At 48.8% G+C, this 22264-nt stretch overlaps 1 protein-coding gene across 3 annotated transcripts in view; it reads right to left on the bottom strand.

Annotated features, from left to right (window-relative positions):
• TXNDC16 (thioredoxin domain containing 16) overlaps positions 1-22264 on the bottom strand; it is a 45136-nt gene that overhangs the window by 19950 nt on the left and 2922 nt on the right. For all 3 annotated transcript variants that reach the window (XM_082058190.1, XM_082058189.1, XM_082058191.1), the window contains 12 exons: positions 19348-19551; positions 18316-18398; positions 16588-16661; positions 15151-15225; positions 14705-14826; positions 13651-13741; positions 11777-11933; positions 10137-10303; positions 8276-8336; positions 6783-6924; positions 5397-5543; positions 4847-4906 (listed from right to left, as the gene is read on the bottom strand). In XM_082058190.1, coding sequence (XP_081914316.1) covers positions 4847-4906; positions 5397-5543; positions 6783-6924; positions 8276-8336; positions 10137-10303; positions 11777-11933; positions 13651-13741; positions 14705-14826; positions 15151-15225; positions 16588-16661; positions 18316-18398; positions 19348-19516 — 1348 coding nt within the window. In that variant the 5' untranslated portion in view covers positions 19517-19551. The remainder of the gene's footprint in view (positions 1-4846; positions 4907-5396; positions 5544-6782; positions 6925-8275; positions 8337-10136; positions 10304-11776; positions 11934-13650; positions 13742-14704; positions 14827-15150; positions 15226-16587; positions 16662-18315; positions 18399-19347; positions 19552-22264) is intronic.

Below are 22264 nucleotides of genomic sequence, written 5' to 3'. Positions count from 1 at the left end.
GAGCACTGGGAATCACAGAGCAGTAAGTCCAACTTTGGTTCCTGAGATGAGTACTAAAAAAGCTTTTTATGGGTCCTACCAAAGTGATAAACTCAAGGGATTCATAAGCAGTGAACCAAATGAAGGCAGGTTCTCTGCATGCTCTCCATGAACCCAAGACACAGTGTCTGCAACTCCAGCCTGTCTTATCAGTCTTTCATCTGCAGGATGGGCAAAGACCAGCACATCTGCTGCCGGTCCATGGCTGGGCCTGAGTTGGCAGGAGAACCATCACCAGCTTCACAAGCCACCAGCCCTTGGTTGCCAGCCTCACCTAACCTGCCTCCTACCTACTTGCAGGCTTGACCAAAGACAACAAGGCTGTATACAATCCTCAGGCCATACGTTGTCCATGCCCACTGCAGGAATGCCATATCTCAGACACCTTCATGCCTTCCCTAAATTTGCTTAAACAGGATTCAAGGGTTACATGGGGGAGATGGGATGAAACCTAGAGACAAGTACGCACATGGAGGCAAACCATTGCAAAGTGTCTTTCAAAAACCAGGGTCAGGGCAGGTGATGTGGATTTCTCAAGAGTCTGGCAGATCAAAACAGCCATGCTTTCTTCTCTGCCTGTCCTGGGTTTGATTCTGATCACTGTTTTCATTAAAGGCCTGGCTGATGGAATAAAACACACACATTCAACCTGCAAACAGTCCCAAGCCCGGAGGGATGGAAAGCAACTTGAAGGGCAAAGGATAAAACCAGCAGTATTCTGTAATGAGAAGCAGGATGCACAGATACCATCAGTGCTGCAGAAAAGGGCAAAGCTCGTTCTGGGATGAACTCTCAACAGCGTCTGCAAGACAAGGGAGGAAAATGACGCTCTTCTGTCCTGGTGAGACCTCTGCACAGCCCAGCAAGTCAGGCTGGGAAACATGTTTTTGGAAAGGTGTAAGCAGATCAATCTGGAGATGGGAGAAGTTTGGAAGAGATGGCTCCTGAAGAAAAAAACAAGTATTAATACAAGCTTATGAGAACCAAGCACAGCTGAGTCTTTTTGGCAGAGAAGTTGTGGAAGGATTTTAATCACAGGTTAGAAACGTGCATGCCAGGGATCCCCACAGACAAGGGTGAAGGCAGAGGTGACTTTAGCATCTGCTCCTACCCCCTACCCTATGTCCTTGGCATCCCACCGGACCATTATCTGCAGCTCTCATTCGAGGTTGTGCTTTGCAGATCTTTCACATGAGAAGTCTGCTGCTGGTCTGCCTTGTGTCAAATGCATGTACAAGAAAAAGCAAGCGGCAGGATGGAGCTAAGGGTCTGCAATTCCACTCAGACAGTCAGGAGTTGTCAAAACACTCGAACGAGAGCAGAAATGGTTTGTGTCACTCTCCAGGCTCTGAAATAACATCTCAGATTAAAAGCTCGTCCCTGGATTTATTTCACACCTTGGATCCAGCGTGGCTGGTTCTCATCATCTGTTACCACATAACCTTGTGTCTTGCCCAAGTCTGAAAAATAATGCCATGGAAATAAGGCTTTGATGTATTGTTAAAATTGAGTTGCAAGGCTGCTCTAAGGTCCCTGAAATATGAGTTTTAGTATTTGGATACTACCTTGAGGGCTTACATACCAAAAGTAACCATGATTTCCAAAGGAGCCCCAGGTGGCCTGAGGAACACTTTGTCCAGGACGATCACTCTCCCACCCTAATCTGCACCACATTATCAATTACTGAACAAGCAGCAGTTTCAGGAGTTGAGTAACTCAGCAACAAGCTGTTCAGCCCTGTGGTCACTGTCGAGCTGCTGGATGGGAAAAAACGTAAAAGAGGAACACAAGAACCTTCTGTCCTGTGATTTTAGCTGCTACCAAAACTGGCAACAGCGAGAACCTCTGTCCTAGGGGTCTTATAAAACCAGGACAAGACAAATCACCAAGGTTACAGGTGAAGGTGAAAAATCAAGAATCTCTTAAACATCTAATCCTTCGAAGGGCAGGACTGGCATTAGAAACAGTTCGCTTGAAGAGCTGGTCCAAAGGCTATAAGATGAAAGGGAAGTAAGTTATGTGTGAAGTGCTGCACTTCAAGGGGAGGAATCCAATGTGGAATGGGAAATGATACCTGAACAGCATCACACAATGGACTCCTAAATCCTCACTTTTAGGTTCCATGAATATACATTTCTAAATCACACAGGTGATTTTCATGCCTTTGAACTACAACTTCAGACCCCTGTCTTTGGAACTCATTGGTCTAGAAGACTCCGGAAGAAAACAAGAGGGAAGTAGAACTGGTTTGCAGCACAGTAAATTGCTCTTCTTAGATATTGGTTTCCTCTCTTCTTTGCAAAAAAGGCCAGTTCAGCAAGACAGAGATGCTTCTCCTGATGTCTTGATAGATTTGACCTCTCAACAATGGAAAAACACTTGGGGGGCTATAAACTTAATTTTGTGATGATCTGCTGAACATCTGTTACAGGATGATTCACAGGGTCATTCCAGCCTCCTCCATTCCCTTGCATTTGATCTCACGTGGCCTATTCTCAGGGCCATTTTGCACAGAGAACTGGCAATAAAAGTGGGACCTGCTTCTGCAACCAAAATGTGCTTTCTAAAGCAGATGATTCATGGCTTAGACAGCTTGTCTGGGCTTCTCAGACCTTAGGAAGAAAGCTCCACCCCAAAGAGCAGACAGGAATACCAGCATTGCTGGGGGATCTGAGGGAGTGCCCCAAAAACATCACCATGTTTTATTTTCAGTCCTGCACAGCTCAAGCTCTTCTTCTTGATCCAGATTTCTGTCCCTTGCTCTGGTGTATCTTCCTTCTCCCTGATCATAACTGAGGACCCTCCTAGGATGAGAGGAAATGGCCTCAAGTTGCACCAGGGGAGGTTCAGATTGGATATTGGGAAGAACTTCTTCCCAGAAAGGGCTGTCGGGCATTGGAACAGGCTGTCCAGGGCAGTGGTGGAGTCACCATCCCTGGAGGGGTTTAAAAGACGTGGAGATGAGGTTCTTAGGGACATGGGTTAGTGCCAGGGTTGGGTTAATGGTTGGACTCAATGATCTTGGGGGTCTCTTCCAACGAAAATGATTCTATGATTTTAGGTCTTCCAGCTCCTCTGGTAGCTCTGCCCGGGACTGAGGCTCCCTCAGCGGCAGAGGCAAAGGATCTCCACATCTCCAAATCCACTAACACAGCCGTTCCCCGTCCTCTCTAAGGCCACAGCAGGGAAAGCAGACTGGAGTCATTCCACAGGTCACATCTGGCCTGGGAGTCTTTGGTGGGACATCACTGATCACAGAGAAAAGGCTCTGACCCCAATCAGTTCCTAATCTCTGTTGAGAATCTGCCTGTGGCTGCTTCCATATACCGAGATTGTGTACAGATGATTCAAAAAACACATGGTGAAGCTCAGAAAGAGGCAGGGTTTCATCCACTGACCCTCCCAGGTTGCTCCTCAGACTGCCAGGGAGTCTAAAACAAACTCCAAGCCATCAACAACCATAATGTCTCTAACAACAACCCTCCCTGAGCTTTCCTGTTTATTCCCAGGATTTCAGTCCAGATCAAAGCTGCTGGTGACTTTGCTTCGTGCAAACTATGAATGCAAAACCACTTTCATCCAAACCACAGCACAGTCCGCAGCGTTCCCAGGAGGGTTTCTCATAAGAAACTCCCACTGTATCTTCTTCCCAGAAAGCTGGCTGGGTCCTCTGCAGGCTCTGTATCACAGGGTCACAGAATGGTGGGGGTTGGAAGGGATCTCTGGAGATCATCCAGTCCAGCCCACCTGCTAAAGCAGGATTTCTGTGGCTGCCTGTGGGACTGCCCATGTAATTAAGCCAGTCTCCAGGTCCTGAAGGCGCTGTCACTGTAAATTCTTTCTCTGACACACCATCCTGTTCTGGTGGATCTGGGCCTGCCCACACCTGTCCATCACACTTCCCACCAAAGCCAGAGCCAATTTCTGCTCCTTTCCAGAATGAGTACTTTCAAAGACAGGAGATCCGATGTGCTACCCAGCACTTTGATTTGCTGTTCAGTGTGTAGTGCATCTCCTTGCCCTGTGCAGGACCTAGCACTGAGGGGCACAAACAGTACCCTGTTCCTGTGATGCATGCTACAGTGCCTGCTGTTTGCCCACCCCCCTGGCACAAAGCCCACCCTGTGTCACCCACTGCTGCTGGTGCTCTGCCCTGGGCCTCCCCTTGCTCTACCACCATCATCATCACCATCACCCATCACACAGACACTGTGCCCACCAACATCATCATCACCGCCACCACCATCATCCATCGCGCTGTCACTGTGCCCACCAACATCACCATCACCACCATCACAATCATCCATCGCGCTGTCGCTGTGCCCATCATCATCACCATCATACATCACACAGTCACCGTGCCCACCAGTTTGACCATCATCATCCCTATCATCCATCACTCTGTCACTGTGCCCACCGACATCACCATCAACATCATCACCACCATCACCATTATCCACCACACTGTCATAGTGCCCACCAGCATCACCACCTCAGCTGCAAGGCAGTTTGGGCAGCTGGTGTGTACCAGTTTACACCAACACCACGAGGCGATGGCAGCAGGCTGCATTCCCAGTCCCATGACCTTATAGATGCACAAATGGACTGCAAAAATCCCCAAATAAGAACCAAAGGACTCTTCACAAGCAACCTGATGCGGGTGTGCCTTCCTTAAGAGTTTGGGAAATCAAAACTAGCATATTCTGGGTGAGGCAGTGAAGTACCACCAATATCCTCAGTCTTCTGGTTCCTGCTGCCAGGGCAGGTGCGAGCCAGGTGTCAAGCATTCAGACCTGTGGCTCCTTACCTTTCAGGTGATCAGCCACCTCGGTGTAAGACCGCAGCACTGCCAGGGACACTGCTTCCCCTGAAACACAGGAGAGACACAGCCCTGAGGAACACAGAGGTGACAGACCAGAACCACCTTGCTCTCTGACAAAGTCACGTTATGATTCTCTGCACACTGAGGTGCTTCCAGCTCTGAAAGACTTCAAAAAAATACAGAAAATTGGACTTTATGCTTCTGTGCAGCAGACAGCAACTGGGTTGTCTAGGCTAACACATGAGCCTGTGCTACCACCATTTCCCCTCTTGTTCCACATTCGGTACCTGTAAAATGAAGGTTAAAAACCTAGGCACATTGATTTCTTCTGTACTGAGAGATATTGTCTTCACACTGCATCACTCAATGAGAAAAGCTGATTTAATCTGATTGCTAACATTGGGTGGAGGCACGTGGGGCAGGAAACAGCATTTATTTATCGTTAAAACTTGTCTACAGGATCACCATATTACAGAAAGCATGGTGAGCAGCGCAAGCTTAGAGAAGGGACCGCCAGGCCACATTTCATACTCACAGCTGGCATAAAACATCACCACCGTGCGGGCAGTCTCCAAGAGGGCAGAGTGGAAAGTCTCCTCCGTCAGAGCAAGGATCTGCTCCAGGGGCAGCTCTCGCTTCTTGTCCCTGGAAACTGCTTCCACCACTTGATCATCTTGAATATCTGCAAGGGACCCACAGCTGAGCATGAATATGGGTATGTGCACAGGACAGAGGGATCTGCAGCCCCTAGTTCCAGCCCATCGGCATGTTTTAGTGAGGCAGCACCCCCCAGCAAAGAGGTGGTGACTGTAAGCAGTGGATAATTGCCTGATATGGAGGAGTGAAACCACAGGCACAGACACACACACAAACTCATCAAAACACACTCAGAATCACAGAATGGTTTGGGTTAGAAGGGACCTGCAAAACTCATCCAGTGCCCCCCCTGCCATGAGCAGGGACATCTTCACCAGCTCAGGTTGCTCAGAGCCCCGTCCAGCCTGGCCTGGGGTGTCTCCAGAGATGGTTCATCCACCACCTCTCTGGGCAACCTGTCCCAGTGCCTCACCACCCTCACTACAAAAAATGTCTTCCTCACGTCTGGCCTGAATCTCCCCTCCTTTAGTTTAAAACCATCACCCCTTGTCCTATCGCAACAGGCCCCGCTAAAAAGTCAGTCCCCATCTTTCTTATCAGCCCCTTTTAAGTACAGAAAGGCTGTAATAAGGTCTCCCCAGAGCTCCTCTTCTCCAGGCTTAACACCTCAGTGCTCTCAGCCTGTCCTCACAGCAGAGGTTATCCCATCCTATCCACTTACCACATCTCACACCAGTTGTACCCTCTGATTTGAACCTTATTCTTTAAGCATGTTGGCTCCTCTAGGATCTTGCATCACTTTTCTTGGGAAAACAAAACAAATTTTGTTTGGAAAACAAATGTATTTTCAAGGAAACATTGCAAAGGCCAGTGTTTTCTCCCTGGGGAAGGCAAGTCTGGAACAGCTTTTAGACAAACACATCTCAAACCTTTCCAAAGGGACTGATAATTCTGAGACGCTTCATCTGACGCTTAAAGAGGAGCCAGCATTGGGTGCACTTTAAACCCTCACGCCTCTGAAGCTGGATTCACTCAGCATAATCATCCCTCCGCCTCATGCAGCACCTCTGCAACTGTTCCTCTAACAACTGCTGATTTTATTTCCTCGTGTTTCCCCTAAAAATTACGCCTGTCTGTCACCAACCCCCAGTGCTCTGCAGAGAATACAAGAGCCACTTTGTATGGTGTAATGGTGACTGTGATGGTTTGCCTGGGATTTGCAAAAGTGTTCTCTGATGTTTTAACAAATGCTTGCTGCCTCTAGCAGATGCTGATTGCATGTCCTATCAGATGACAATCAGCTTTTCCCTGTTTAGTTGTGCACCTTGATTGTTATTCTCTTTTTCATCCTCATCCTCCTCGTCCTCCTCCTCATCCTCTTGGATTTGTTTGACCTTGCTCTTGTCTTCCACCAGGGTAATAACTTCATCAGTGTCTTCCAAGACGAGGTATTTGATTGGCACTCCCTAAAGAAAACAGAATGAATCAGTGAGAGCAAAACATCACGCTCTGCCTATTCTGTCTGCAAACCAAACTCAAGGCTGATGGGGAACCATCACCCAATTCCTTATTTTTGGGCATATTTCAAAGCTGCTAAACAGGGGAGCTTCTGGGGCATGTTTCTTTGACCCAGTTTCACCTGGGCTTAAGTTTTTCTCACTCCAGGTTGACTTTTTCTTGCCAGGAAGAAATTGTGGCTATGTGGGATCCTGGGGTGAAGGTGAACACCTGCTCCACCTCCCAGCATCTTCATATAGATCCACCATTGCAAGATAAAGCCCAGTGGCCAAACAGTGAAAGAGAATGAGGAGGTACAGGGTCCTCTTGGCTGTCCCCACTCTAGAGAGGGGAGCCTGGGTCAGAGCAGCCTATCACTGTCTGGGAAACTGGCACAAAAAATCCTGTATCTCATGGAGCTCAACCCAGGAGAAGTGGTCCCAAGCGTACATGGGCTGCCAACCCATGGACAGAAAAGAGCAAAATGTATTTCTCAGAAATGAGACCTTGTCGGCTTAAAACAAGTTCTGGCACTGTCTCAGTGAAAGGCATTTCGGAGAAAATGAATTTGATAATGAACTGAGAGGAATGACAAACTGCTGGCACCTCCCATTGGCTCTAAGAGGAGGAACACAACACACACATCTCTCACCAGGGCAAGGGAAGCCCTCAGGGGACACCCAGTTTCAGGTCTGATCCTGTATCTCTGCAAATGTGACAGTGCAGGTAATCTGGGGCAACATGTGCTCCCTGGCATTTGTCGGCACCAAATTCCATCTTGCCTCACAAGCTGGGTCAGGTCCCTCCAGGGTTGAGCTCATCTTGATCAACCTCATTTAACTCACACCCTGCCCTTTTCCCAGATCGCTGCCAAAGGCGTTCGCTTACATCAGTTCAGCACAGACCTTTGGTTGTTTGCTCTTAGTTTCAGCTTCATTTCCTCTCCCATCTTTTCAATGCCTTTCCTAAGGGGCCAATGGCCTTTAGAAGTCCAGATCTCTGGGGAAATTGCACTTGAGCTCCTACCTTCAGTAGTCTGCAACCTTGCGTTGTCTTAAGGTATAATGGAGGTGTCGTTCTACATTTTGAACCCAAGATAAACACTTTTTTTGTCTCCTGTAAGCAGGCACAGTTGCTCTGCAGCACCAAACTCAGGCAGTTCCAAATACATGTGGGCATCTTGGGAAAGACACTTCTCCATGAGCCTCTTGGAAGGCCGTCAAGTAACAACAGAGGTGAGCAACACGCCAACACTTCTCACGAGCAACACTCCCAGATAGGGAAATAAGACTTGTACAATAAAGAAATCCAGTGTCTAACCTCATCTGGTGTCTTGAGAGCGACGTTTGACCGGAGCAGAACGTTCGAATCTACGAGGTCCCTTCCAAAACACAAAGTAAACATTAGATGGTGTGACATGTATTCATTCAGCCTGCCTGGCTGACAAGCCCACCTCTCCCAGCAGCACCATGTCCTCATGGAGTTGTGCTTCAGTGCCCCAGAGAACTTGCAGGAACCCAGAATCAGCATCAGTGGTGGAGAAATACGCTCCAAGAGACCTTCTGGTGAGGCTGACACCACGTGTGCTGTATAATGTTACAGGCTCGAGGAAGAGCAGCTGGAAAGCTGCGCAGTGGAAAGGGACCTTGGGGTGTTGGTCAACAGCAGCTGAACATGAGCTAGCATGCACCCAGGTAGCCAAAAAGACGACCAGCATCCTGGCTTTTGCCAGCACTAGTGTGGCCAGCAGGACCAGGGCAGTGACCATCCCCCTGTGCTGGGCACCAGTCAGGCCAAAACTCAAATCCCAAGGTCAGTTTTGGGCCCCACATGCCAAGAAAGGCCTTGAGGTGCTGGAGCAAGTTCAGAGAAGGGAACAGAGCTGGGGAAGGGGCTGGACCACAAGTGTGATGGGAGCGGCTGAGGGACCTGGGGGGTTCAGCTGGAGAACAGGAGTTGAGGGGAGACCTTCTGATCTCTGAACTGCCTGAAAGGAGCCTGGAGCATGGAGGGGGTTGGTCTCTTATCCCAAGGAACAAGTGATAGGACAAGAGGAAACGGCTTCAAGTTGCGCCAGGTGAAGTTCAGATTGGATCTTGGGAACAATTTCATCCTGGAAAGGTCTGTTGGGCATTGGAACAGGCTGCCCAGGGCAGTGGTGGAGTCACCATCCCTGGAGGGTTGAACAGACATAGAGATGAGGTTCTTAGGGACATGGGTTAGAGTTGGCCTTGGCAGTGTTGGGTTAATGGCTGGACTTGATGATCTTAAAGGTCTTTTCCAATCAAAATGATTCTATGATTGTATATTTATTTTGCAAGGGGTTTGGATGCCCTCTCTGTGATCTGGGTCTTTGCCCATGAGCTGGTAGCCATATCCCAGTACAGTTGATCTGCTGATGGACTTCAGCTCATGAGTAAACACAGTGACAAAGTGTTTCCATACAGGGAAGTACCATGATGGCAGAAAGCTGGAAGAAGAGAGCCCACACTCGTCCTTCCTCCACCTCCTCCCATCTTCACAGCTTCCAGCAGACACTCCCAAAGACCAGGTAACCATGTCCCCAGGGGCTGCACACCTCCTTCAGCCAGACACCATGGAAGCATTTGCAAACAAGCCAGTCTGGTGTACACAGGCTGCTCCAGAGCCCATGGAGTAGACACAAGGGACCAGTGGTCAGCTATCTCCACCGCACAGCTGCCCCATGGCCACCCACAAGCGTGTCTCCTGTCCTGGGGATCAAGCATGCTGGTCTAACCCAGGGAGCCCTTGTTGACTGAGGAGGCACCACTAACTGAGCAGAGAACTCTGCCAAGTCCCAGCACCCACAGTCCACCTTCTTTACTGGATCTCCTTCTGCTCTTAGATCGAGGGCTAAACACAAAACCTTCCATCTGTGCTGTTTCTTTTCCAAAAATCTCTCTTAGACTGACTGTTTTTCCACTTCTAAGTCAGCAAGACACTCAAGCATTTCTACACCTTCAGCCAGTCTGAAACCAACCTAATCTGATTCTAGACAAGTCCTTAAATGTGTCATCCTCTCACAGGATATAACCTAGTTTTACTGCTTCTCATACAAATGTGAATAAGCCCACTGATTATTGTCCTGGCGGTGGGGTAACCAAGCTCAGAGATATCGCAAAAACCAAGGAGAACCCCCAAAACACCTGAGAGCAAATACCTGGACAGAAGGGCAACTCCTGCTTTCCCCAAGAGCTGCCAGGCCACAAACTCTGCTGTTCTCCTGTCAGCCTCATAGGTCTCTTTCTGGCTGAGGATGAACACAAGTGGTAGCCCAAGCTGCAAGTGAACAGTGGAAACCTTCTCTGGGTCCTCAGCAACCTCTGTCTGGAGAAGAGACATGGTTATACTGAAGCACATCTCCACACAGCTGAAGGTAACTCAGCTCTTCTCCTGCACAGCTCAAGCCACCGTGTGTTCCCCAGTCTCAGAAATAAAGACACCCTCGAGAAAAAAACCTCCAACCCCGATTCTAAAACATCCGTCAAAGCAGAACCCACACAACCCTGATTAAACTGTTCCAACCTGTCATGACCTTCCCTGCTAAAAACCTGAGCTTTATTATGTGTGTTTTTGGTGACTTAGCAACTCCAGATGTCAAAACCCCATTAATTTTTATTTACCTGGAATCCAATCCCCAAAGCAGTTTGAAAACCCCAGCCTCAACATGCAAGAGCTCCCTTCCTGCCTTGGACATGCTGCTTCATGACAGCAAGGAGCTGCTTAATGAGGTTCCTTCCCACCATGGGCCACACCCAGAAGGGTGGCACAGAAGGAACGATAGAATAGTTTGGGTTGGAAGGGACCTTTCAAGGTCATCTAGTCCAACTCCCCTGCAATAAGCAAGGACATCTGCAACTAGAGCAGGTTGCTCAGAGCCCCATCACTTCCCAGCTCATCTATCCACCCTTTCACGTGGGCAGACGTCACCAGTGGGAACTGGAGTCCTGCTGAAGTTCACAGCCCGGTGGGAAGAGGAGATCGGAGGGAGTCTCCTGGCCCTTGTGCTCACCAATGAATGAATAAGCCATATCGAACACGCCAGGGTGCTGAGCCTCCTGTGAGGAGCCTAGAGGAGTGGTCGAGGACTTTGAGTTTGTCTAGTTTGGGAAAAAAGAAAGCTGAGGAGTGACCTCACGGCTCTCTACAGCATCCTGAGGAGAAGTGGAGAGGGAGGTGCTGAGCTCTTCTCCCTAGGATCAAGTGATAGGACATGGGGGAATGGTTCAAACCTACACCAGTGAAGGTTTAGGCTGGATATTAAGAAGCATTTCTTTACCAAAAGTGTGGTCAAACACTGCAACAGGCTTCCTAGAGAGGTGGTCGATGCCTCAAGTCTGCCAGTGCTTAACAGACATTTGGACAATGCCCTTAATAATTTGCTTTAACTTGTGGTCAGCTCTGAAATGGTCAAGCAGTTGGACCAGATGATCATTGTAGGTCCCTTCCAACCAAACTATTCCATTCTATTCTATACTGTTCCATTCCAGATGTCCCAGTGAAGTCCAAGGGGCACCTCCACCCCATCCCCACTCATGGTGCTCACAGATAACTGGAGGAGCACACACTGGTGCCAGGCTCTCCCTGGAAAGCTCTAAGCAAGCTGAGCAGTGCAATGGAGTGTCACTCCCATCCAGCTCCATGCCTGGTCCTTGCTTGGACCCAACCTGGGAGCTTTGTCATGACCTTCATGGAGAAGGGGCAGATTCTCACCCTCAGCTCACACCTCCCTCATCCTCATACCCACCCCAGCTGCCCTCATGCCCACCAGCCCTGGTGGCTCCTCTTCCCCAGACCTACCACCAGAGGAGCCCCCATGAGCTTGAGGTGCCTGTGGATGTTGAGCAAGGTCAGCGGCTGCTCCATGGCTGTCCTCCTGCACGGCTGTGCCAGGTCTGTGGCCCGCTGGCAGTGGCAGAACAAGAGCTGGGCAGACAACACATCAGGCTCATCATTGCTGGGAGAGAGAAAACAAAACCCATGCTGAGCTAGGCATCCACTGTGGGGTTTTAATAAACCCTGAAAGAATGACCATGTTTGTTGACGTCTTTTACAGGGCAGATGATCCTCAACTTCAGGGTTTGGCAGGCTCATGAGACATCTCCAAGAGCCCTACTACTGACAGGTAAAATTGTGTTCAAGCACCTTTCAAAACTGTGCTGAATATCTACTGAAAACCCTGGCTCACAAGGTATAAAAGAGTCCCAGAATATTTGGTTTAAGAAGGACACATATTGAGCTTTTCTCAGTAGCATCAGCCATACCACTCCAGCAGAGATCCTGGCAGGAGGACAGCTGAAGTTCAGCTTTGCTCATGTCTTCTACCTCACTGATGACATCTTACAGACTGTATAAGGAATATTGCACGTTTTGAACAGCATTGCTTTTGGCTGCACCAAAGGAAGCAGCGAGATCGAGTTTCCTGGGTGGTTCCCTAGTTAGTGGTTCCTGCTCTGATACCATCTCTGGTGTTAGCCTGGAGGTCACCTTTGGGAGGTCACATCTCTTTTCTTACACATCTATTCCCCACCTCTAAAAATAGGGCTCACCTTCTTCATAAAGGACTTTAGGATCTCCCTATGGAAGAGCAGTGTGTAGTATTAAGACCCCAAAGCTTGATGCCCCGGGTGGCTGAAAGCTGTTCATGTTGTGTGAAGCTGCCACCATTTAATCAGCTAAGGAGATGGTCTGCTGGTGTCTTCTCCTTTCAGGAGAATGAAGCCAATTCCTGTCCAAATGACAATCGTGCCATCTAGTGGCAACCACGAAATGCTATCCCCGATCAAAATCCTGCGAGGACATGATGGCATCTCGGGAAGAGGCTGCTTTGATGCTTACCCTGGTCTTATCTGTCAAAGCAGGCAGATGGTTGGACAAATGCTTTGCTGAAGACGCAACATGCTATGCGGTATTCCCACCCTCCTCCATTTCTGGACTGCAGTAGGTCACATCAGCAGCAAGCGGCATTGAAGGACCTGCCCTTCTAATGCAGCTCCTCCTGCTCCAGCTCCAGTGAAGCCATTGGGTGGGATGTCCCAAATGCAACACTCCAGGGAGCAGAGTCTCATGCAACTGAACTGCAGAACTCACCGCTGCCAGAAGTTGCAGAGATGAAAACTAAAGATGTGTTTTAAAAAATCTGGTGGCTGTTAACACCATGATACAGGTTCAGTTCCCACCTCTGAGAGTCCCAAAACCTCTGAGGGCCAGAAGATGGGAGGCTGACAGCAACACACATCCATGTCTTCAGACCCTTTGGTAAGCACCTATGGAGCTGGATGTGCTTTGCTACAACCCACTACAGCAGTTCTTACCCTTCTCAGCTGGCCAGACTTGATCATCAAAGCACAAACCTGAGTATTTTAAGACTATAACATCAGCCACATCAGCCTGGCTGAGGTTTGATCAGTCAGCTATGGAAAGGAGAGAGTAGGTTCTTCTATAGAATCTCACTCAATGAACAGTCACAAACAGCACGGCTAGATCAAGTCCAAGAACACAAGCAGCAGCTGGTTTTGGAAAAACAAAACAGATCTGACTGTCCACCCTTGGCATCATATCCTAACACCATCCCAGATTTGATGTCTGAAGCTGAGAAACCACAAATAGAGCAAATGGTGCAAGGAAGCAGCTCTGCCTGGTTTATGTGGGTACCTGCGTGTGTTCGGACATACCCGGTGTCTTTCAACAGCGTCGCCTCAGTTGTCAGAAGAAACTGGTGGACAGTCCCATAGACAAAAGCGGCCTCCATCACAGCTCTGTGCTCTGGAAAGAGAAAGGCGAGACAAGCTCCTTTCAGCTCCCACTCTTCATCCTCCCCAGTTGCAAATATCAATGCCCAGGCTTTCAGAAACTCTTGATAAAAAGCCACAGCTGTCTGAAGAAACACTATGATGGTAACGGAGTAACTGAAGCTCAAACCAGTTGCTGACCCCCAGTAACACACAGATGGTGTAAATGAACCCGTTTCACTGCATAACCAGAGATATGCCAATGGGTTTATTTATTTATTAAGACAACAACCACTGGCTTGCTTTGCCTCTCATGTCCTTCTCTGAATCATAGAGTCATTTTGGTTGGAAAAGAACCTCAAGATCATCAAGTCCAACCATTAACCTACCCCTGGCACTAACCCATGTCCCTGAGAATCTCATTTCCGCATTTTTTAAACCCCTCCAGGGATGGTGACTCCACCACTGCCCTGGGCACCCTGTTCCAATGCCCAAAAACCCTTTCCAGGAAGAAATTGTTCCCAAAATCCAACCTCAACCTCCCCTGGTGCAACTTGAGGCCATTTCCTCTCATCCTGTCACTTGTTACCTGGACTAAGAGACCAACACTCCCCATGCTGCAACCTCCTTTCAGGCAGTTCAGAGACCAGGTCTCCCCTCGGCTCCTGTTCTCCAGGCTGAACCCCCCAGGTCCCTCAGCCGCTCCCATCACACTGTGCTCCAGCCCCTTCACCACGTTTGCCTGTTTGTGTGCTCCCAGCAAATGTTTGCAACATTTCTGAATGTTTGTCTGCACCCAGCAGAACTTTTCTGGTGTAACTGGTCCCTTTGAAAACACAGCAAGACAGACAGAGGTGGACAGCTTGTGTCTAGGTGGCTCTTTCAGGTTTCCTTGATCCTCCATTTGCAGGATTTTGGGTCAGAGACCCAGTTCCCTTTCACTTTGGTAGGAAAAACTCTGGGAGGAGACCAAAGATGAAAAGCTCAGTGGTAATACCTGCTGTCCCAGTAGCTGGTACGTAGGCAAAGACCATGTTCGATCTCCCTTTTAACGTATTTTCAATGTTCTGAAGATCCGCCAATGTTTCAACGTATTTAACTTCATTAAAGAGCAGGGCGCTGAGGAGTCAGAAGAAACTCATTAGCAACTGCTTTCTTTCAAGAGCAAATTTACAGCCACATAACAGTGATGGGAAAAACAAGGTAAAATTCCAGCTTCTTGCTGGCAGATTGAAGATTCACAGCCAAATACAGCTGTCCAGATGTGCATCTCAAGGACACAGGTTTAACATGGTCAAACCATACCAAAGCGAGAAGGAGCCTTCTGCTTGGTTGGGAGCAGCCCCTGCAATACGTGAGGTTTGTATTTATGCAAAACTTTCTATCAAGAAGTGAAAATGGAAAGTAAATGATTTCACAGAGATGAATCTGGTTTGTACTTACAACAACACATTTGCAACAATGGAGTTCACATCAAACAAGGCATCGGTGGGGAACTCTCTGATCAGCACATTACCTCTGGAGAGGGGAAAAAGAGTATCAGCAGAGAAACTATGAAAAATTAACTACAGGTACTCAATTTTCACTCTGCTGAATACCTCCAGATATCTGCTGGCAGGTAGGGATAGAAAGAAAACACCAGGACTAAATTTGGGAATTTTGTAGGAATAGGTGTCCAGGCAATGCTGTTTTGGTCAAGTCACCTCTGTCGTGGCCATTTCACCAGCACAGACTGACAGAAGATCTCTATATACCAACTTCATCCTATAGACCCTCACCACCAGAGGAAATGTTTCTGTGGGTCATGTACAACAGCCAGTGAGAACTGAGCTGATACATGGAGAAGCTTCCATCCGACATCCCATGGATAATTCAAGAGCTAAACCTTCTCATCCAAGGCAGATCATAGTGTCATAGAATTGCTTTGGTTGGAAAAGATCTTTAAGATCATCAAGTCCAACCATTAACCCAACACTGCCAAGGCCAACTCTAACCCATAGCCCTGAGAACCTCATCTCCACACCTGTCCAACCCCTCCAGTGATGGTGACTCCACCACTGCCCTGGGCACCCTGTTCCAATGCCCAACAGACCTTTCCAGGAAGAAATTGTTCCCAAGATCCAATGTAAACCTCCCCTGGCGCAACTTGAGGCTGTTTCCTCTCGTCCTGTCGCTTGTTCCTTGGGAGCAGAGCCCGACCCCCCTGGCTCCAAGCTCCTTTCAGGCAGTTCAGAGATCAGAAGGTCTCCCCTCAGCTCCTGTTCTCCAGCTGAACATCCCAGGTCCCTCAGCCACTCCCATCACACTTGTGGTCCAGCCCCTTCCCCAGCTCCATTCCCTTCTCTCAACTCGCTCCAGCACCTCAAGGTCCTGAGGGGCCCAAAACTCACCCCAGGATTCGAGATTTGGCTTCACCAGTGTCCAGTCAAGGGGGATGGTCACTGCCCTGGGCCTGCTGGCCACACCAGTGCTGATACAAACCAGGATGCTATTAATCACACCAATGGGAAGAGGACCCAAGAGCGTTTCTTTCTAGGAGCAGATCCAAAGCCAAGTGGGCTGATTGCAAGTTTGGAATCCTGGTGGTGGGACGGACAGAAGAACACTGATGGATGATTTCTCTTGTGGTTTCATGCAGCAGCACAACCCTCTGCAGCTCAAGAGGAAGATGGAGCAGGATGGGAGGTTTCGCAGTGAGGAAAAAGCATTTATTTTATGTGTGTTGGACCTTTTGGGGGTGCTTTTCACTAAACTATATGTCACTGACATCCTCATGGCTCCCCTCTTCCTACACAGACATCTCTGATCACTGACAGCGTTCCCTTCAAACATTCACACTGGAAAGCAATCCCAGTGTGGTGCCCAGAAAATCTCCCTCACCTGAACAGATAGGCTTTCCTTAATGTGTTTTCTTTTCCACAGTATCTTGAAACATCCTCTTTGGGACAATTAACCTAGACATTGAAAGCATGGAATTAGACATTCAGCTCCACAAATGACTACAAACATACAGCACTACAGCTTTCTTCCATTCAAAAGTGTAAATAAAGCTTTTCCAAACCTGCTGGGAGAGAAAATACAATAAAAAGGAGTCCAGAGCTTGGGACTGGATTTTGTACTTCAGGCCTCCAGTTCAGCCTGCCTTGAATTAGGTCAGAGGGGATCAAGAGATCTTATGATCTGCCCAGAACATTTAAAGCAACAGATCGCTGCTTGCTTATTAAACTCAGCCTGTATCTGGAGGAAATTAAATACATACACACACATATATAAACACTTCTTATCCTCTAGTTATGCTTGCCTGAATTTGTAACTCCCTCACCTAAATCAGCATAAAATTTCAGCTAAAAAATCCCTTGATAGGAAATATTTATTGCATTGAATTAAAAAGAAGTGAAGTGACCCCATCCATCATTCCTTGCAGGCTGAGGTGGCAGGAGGGAGCTGTGCAGGGGTTGGGCAAGTCCCAGTTTCTGACTAAGACTCCATCCAGGAGTTCCTTTAGTTCCACCTTTGGGTGTTCTGCCGTTTTGCACTGGGTCTTGGGGCCTTTCTGCCCTTTTGGCCTTTTCTCTCTCTCCCCGGATGGGCTGTTCAGGACGAAGGTGCTCTCTTCCCACGACTGGCTGCTTGGTGTGGATAGAACTTGTGAGGAATTGCACTGAGTATCACTTATTTTTTATGTATGTATTTAAATATATTACCAGTATAAGTACATTACTATTACTTAGTTATTTTCTTAAACTGTTTTTTATCTCAATCCATGAGTTTGTCCCTTCCCTTTTGACTCTCTCCCCTACTTGGGAGTGGGGTGGCGGGAGTGAGTGAGCGGCTGTCATGGTTTTGATTGCTGGCTGGGGTTAAACCTCTGCTTCGTTCACTGTGTTTGGAGACACAGGCACAGCACTGACCACTCTGGGATACAGGAACCTGCCCATGTCCCACGGGCAGAAGGTGTGACACAACCCACAAGGAGCAGATGGAAGGCCAGGGGAAGGGATAAAATGGGATGTCCTGCACAGCCAACACCTGCTTTCTTAGAAGTGTAGAATCATAGAATGGTTTGTGTGGGAAGAGACCTTCCCAGCTCCCCCAGTGCCCCCCCTGCCATGAGCAGGGACATCTTCACCAGCTCAGGTTGCTCAGAGCCCCGTCCAGCCTGGCCTGGGATGTCTCCAGGGATGGTTCATTCACCACCTCTCTGGCCAACCTGGGCCAGGCTCTCACCACCCTCACTGCAAAAAATGTCTTCCTCATGTCCAGCCTAAATCCCCCTTCCTTTAGTTTAAAACCATCACCCCTTGTCCTGTCACAACAGGCCCTGCTAAAAAGTCTGTCCCCATCATTCTTATTGGCCCCTTTTAAGTACAGAAAGGCCACAATAAGGTCTCCCCGGAGCTTCTCTTCTCCAGCTGAACACCCCAACTCTCTCAGCCTGTCCTCCCAGCAGAGCTGTTCCAGCCTTGGATCATTTCTGTGGCCCTTCTTATGGGATCCCACTGCTATCAGTCCCCAAGGTGGGTTGAGAGAAGCTCTGGTCACCCTGCAGGAAACCCTGCAGAAATAATCTGCAGAAATAGCCTGTCCCACTCCTCATCCCCCATTTACCTTCACCACTGAAATGCCATAGTCCTGAAGAGCCTCGACTGAGTTCTCAATCTGCTCCAAGAAGGGCTGGGCACCAGGAGAAACTAAAACAACAAACAAAGAGATGGTTTCCTCCCCTTTCCCTTATGGAAGAAGCCAAGGAGAGTACCTGAAGGTACTCACTGTCCATGCTCTGGAGTGGTAACATGCTGAGGTCCCCATGAGAACATCCCTGAGACAATGTCCCCAGGACATCCCAGCAGACCTGAGCAGAGCAAACGGGGAGCTGTGGTGTGCTACTGGTGAGGTGCTGGGAGCTGGTTGAGGAAGGCAGAGGGACTGGGATTGGTTTTGTCAGATGGGTGCTGCTGTACTGGGCTGCAGGTCCTCAGAGTTAAGAGCATCCTCCTGCCATGCACTGAGACAGTGCTTGACACAATATGGTCTTGCTCAAAGAGTAAGGTATTTACTGAAAAAAAACTAATTACAGGCAACAACCTGAATGCCTGAAGTCTCCCCTCCTTCCTTCCTAACACACCCAGCCCCTCTGTGTCAGTGCCTCGGCCCACACCGATGTCTCTGGAGAACACATCTGGGGTCATGCAGAAGCAGAACAAGAGGAGCAAAGCCAAGGATTGTCTTGTAATTCTGGACAGCCCCCAGTTCCCCTGCATGTAAGGGATCCCCCTTTTCCTGGGAGGTACAATGGAAGAGAAACCCAGCCCCTTGGAGGGGACAACTCCTTAGGAGCCTGGGTTTCTCTTCCATGGCCACCTCCAGAAAATAATCCAGAAAATGAATGAAGAGGTTTGAAGGAGCTTGCCTGGGGACACAGCCAGGGAAGATCCCGCCCCAAGAGATGCCAGTCAGCAGCACTTGGGACTGTGCAAACTCAGATTTACCAGCTGAGCTCCACCAGCTCTTCCAAATCACTTTGGCTTTAAAAATGTCAAGAATTGCCTCTTCATTGTTCCACTTCCACACATACCCTCATATGAGCCTTTGCTGAAAAGCCAGGCTGATGTAAATGCATACTGTTAATTAAATACATACCGTTACGGCTGAAATAAGCCAGGGATGCTCTGCCAGCTTGTAAGCTACTGAAATACTCCTGGGGGCTCAGCTCCTGCAGCAGCCTCGCACTTCCCCATGTCGGGATGGAGGAAACACAGAAGAGCAGGAAAGAGAACAAAGAAACCCAGCTGTCCTTCTGGGCTGACATGGCTCTTATCGGCTACAGGCACGGGAGAGTGATGACTGAGAAAAAAAACCCAAAAACATATATATGTATAGCACATACATACATATACACATTCATATATGAGTATTTTCTGTTCAGGTAGTGCAGCATGACTGTAATTTCCAGATGCGACACAAACATCTTGAGCACATCATGAATTAGTCACTACACCAGCAGGTGATTCACACAGCTGTCAAGATGACAGCAAAGGCTATTCCCGTTCCTCTGAGTGGTATCTGTAAGTGCACAGACCCTCAGTGCTTTCAATTTAGGGCTGTTTTTCTTCCATCTTTTTTTTTTTCTTTTGATTTAAACAGAAATTACATGTACGGGCAGAAAACAGCAACAGTCTCATACAAAAAAAAACCCACCCAAACTGCCTCAATTCATGTTAAAAAGCTCTGAGGATGCTACCAGCACTATATGTGCCACTGAAAGAGGTGTTCACAAAGGGACAGGCCATATTAGTCACTTCAGACCATGCCAAATGATGTGGGGAGGTTCCAGATCCCTCTCCCAGCGCCTGCCCCATCCCTCCATCGTTTGAGGTTTCAGCTACACCAAATGGCAGAGGGGTTTGTGCAAACTCCTCGGGCTTGTCCCACCTTCCTCAGTCCAGCCTTCTGTTATTCTGATGTTGGTGGCAGGGGAGCAAAAGCCAAGACCCACAGCAGGCTGCAGGGCAGTCGAAGAATCATCGAATGTCCTGAGGTGGAAGTGACCCACAAGGATCATCGAGTCCAAGTCCTGTCCCTGCACAGGACAACCCCACAGTTCACACCATGTGTCTGAGGGTGTTGTCCAGTCTCTTCTTGAACACTGTCAGGCTTGGGGCCGTGACACCTCCCTGGGGAGCCTGTTCCAGTGTCCAGCACCCTCTGCGTGAAGAACCTTTTCCTCATGTCCAACCTAAACCTCCCATGGCCCATCTTCCTGACATTCCCTCAGGTCCCAATGGTCTCCCTTCCATTCCGGGTCTCCATGTGGACCTGGTGAGGACAGAAGCCAAGGAAACTTGTGAGATGATTCGGAGAACAGGGCAAAGACCAAGTGTCTAAGTCTGCTGCCAGGGTTCAGTCCTGCCCAGGTTGCCCTTCCACAGCTGTTTGACTCTTCTTCCTCACATTAAAGGGCTCAGGAGAGCTTCATGAGGACAACAGTTACAGGGTGAGAAAACACCTTCACACTTCATTCCCGTTTACCACCAGGATCCTTCGCAGCCTGATCTTCAGGTATCAATCTTTGCCCTGAGTGTGCCAGAGCACGGCTGGTCCCTGGTCAACACAGATCCAAAGCTGGAACTGGAGCCACACAGAAGCTGTTTGCTTCACATCATGAGCCACAGCTGTTTTTGTGAACAAACGCCCCTGTGTCCATGGACTGTCATTCCCTCCAGCACCCTGTTGGATCCTGTCAGTTTTATTATCACTGCTCTGTGACAAAACCAAATTCAAATGCTCGAAAACATGCAGGCAAAGTCCCCCTGCTTTGCTCTGAGAGGGGATTTAGTGACAGCCAGGCAGGCTCAACCTTCACAGGCTCCCTCTTACGCAGGTCTGGTGTTTGAGTGGCACAAAGGAACAAGGAGAGAGCTGAGAAAGGCATTATTTTTTAATTTTCAATCCAAAAGTCTCCATTTCTCTCCTTTCCAGCTTTGGGAAGTGCCAGGCATCTCTGGTCCTTTGCCCTCCCATCTGTTCCTCTGGATTACAGAGGGGACAGGGATCAGGGCTGTGGGGGGGGATGTTTATTAAATGATGAACTTGGTTACAGTGAGATGGAAAAATAAACTCAGGCCTGGCACATGGGAACCAGCCCGGGTGAAATGGGAGAGTTTGTTATCCAGGAGGCAAGAGGAGCAGCCTCTGATGACTCAAAGACTTCACGGCATTATACCTGGAGCAGCTTAAAACACAACTCCAGCCTCTACCCAGCCCCGATCTCTGGGACTTTTTACAAGGGCATGTAGTGACAGGACAAAGGATAACGGGTTTAAACTGGAAGAGGGTAAATTTAGATTAGATATGAGAATTTCTTCTCTGTGAGGGTGGTGAGAGCCTGGCCCAGGTTGGCCAGAGAGGTGGTGGATGAACCATCCCTGGAGACATCCCAGACCAGGCTGGACGGGGCTCTGAGCAACCTGAGCTGGTGAAGATGTCCCTGCTCATGGCAAGTTTAGCTCCCTAGGTTGATGCTTCCAAAACAGGAACATTGAGGATGCTTCTAAATTGAGTGACTTTAGCCTCTCCTGTGACGATCGATACAGGTCAAGCCTTTTGTTGCAGCACAACATTCACCCCACTCCCAGCTGGTATCGGCTTTTGGCAGCCCCGCTCACTTGCCTTCCATGCCCCTTCGGCAGCAGTTAACCAGTGCGCTGCCCTCCCAAATTTGCCAGCAGAGAGGACACACAACAGCCCCCAAATCCATGTGGGGCTGACTCAGCCCCTTCTCTACAGCAAGCAAAACAGGCTTAAGCATTATCCCCGGCCCAAATATGCCTGTGGAAAATATACCACTGGTAAAGAATGCAAGGGGAAGCATAACGCTGACAGCTCTTCTTGCACTTTGGACCATGCACAGAGGTTTTCTTTAGAGGATCAAAAAAAACCTCCCTGAAAACTCTTTGTTCCAGCCTCCTGCTCTGTGGATCCACGTGAATCCCTCCAGCTGCACGTCACTGCCTGACCAGCAAACCCTTCCCAAACGCATCCAACTCACTCATAGTCA

Source organism: Streptopelia decaocto (genome assembly GCF_964273445.1).
Source record: "Streptopelia decaocto genome assembly, chromosome: 7".
NCBI classification, from domain to species: domain Eukaryota; kingdom Metazoa; phylum Chordata; class Aves; order Columbiformes; family Columbidae; genus Streptopelia; species Streptopelia decaocto.
Note: the sequence above shows the minus strand (reverse complement) of the source record. Positions and strands in the feature narration are given on the sequence as shown.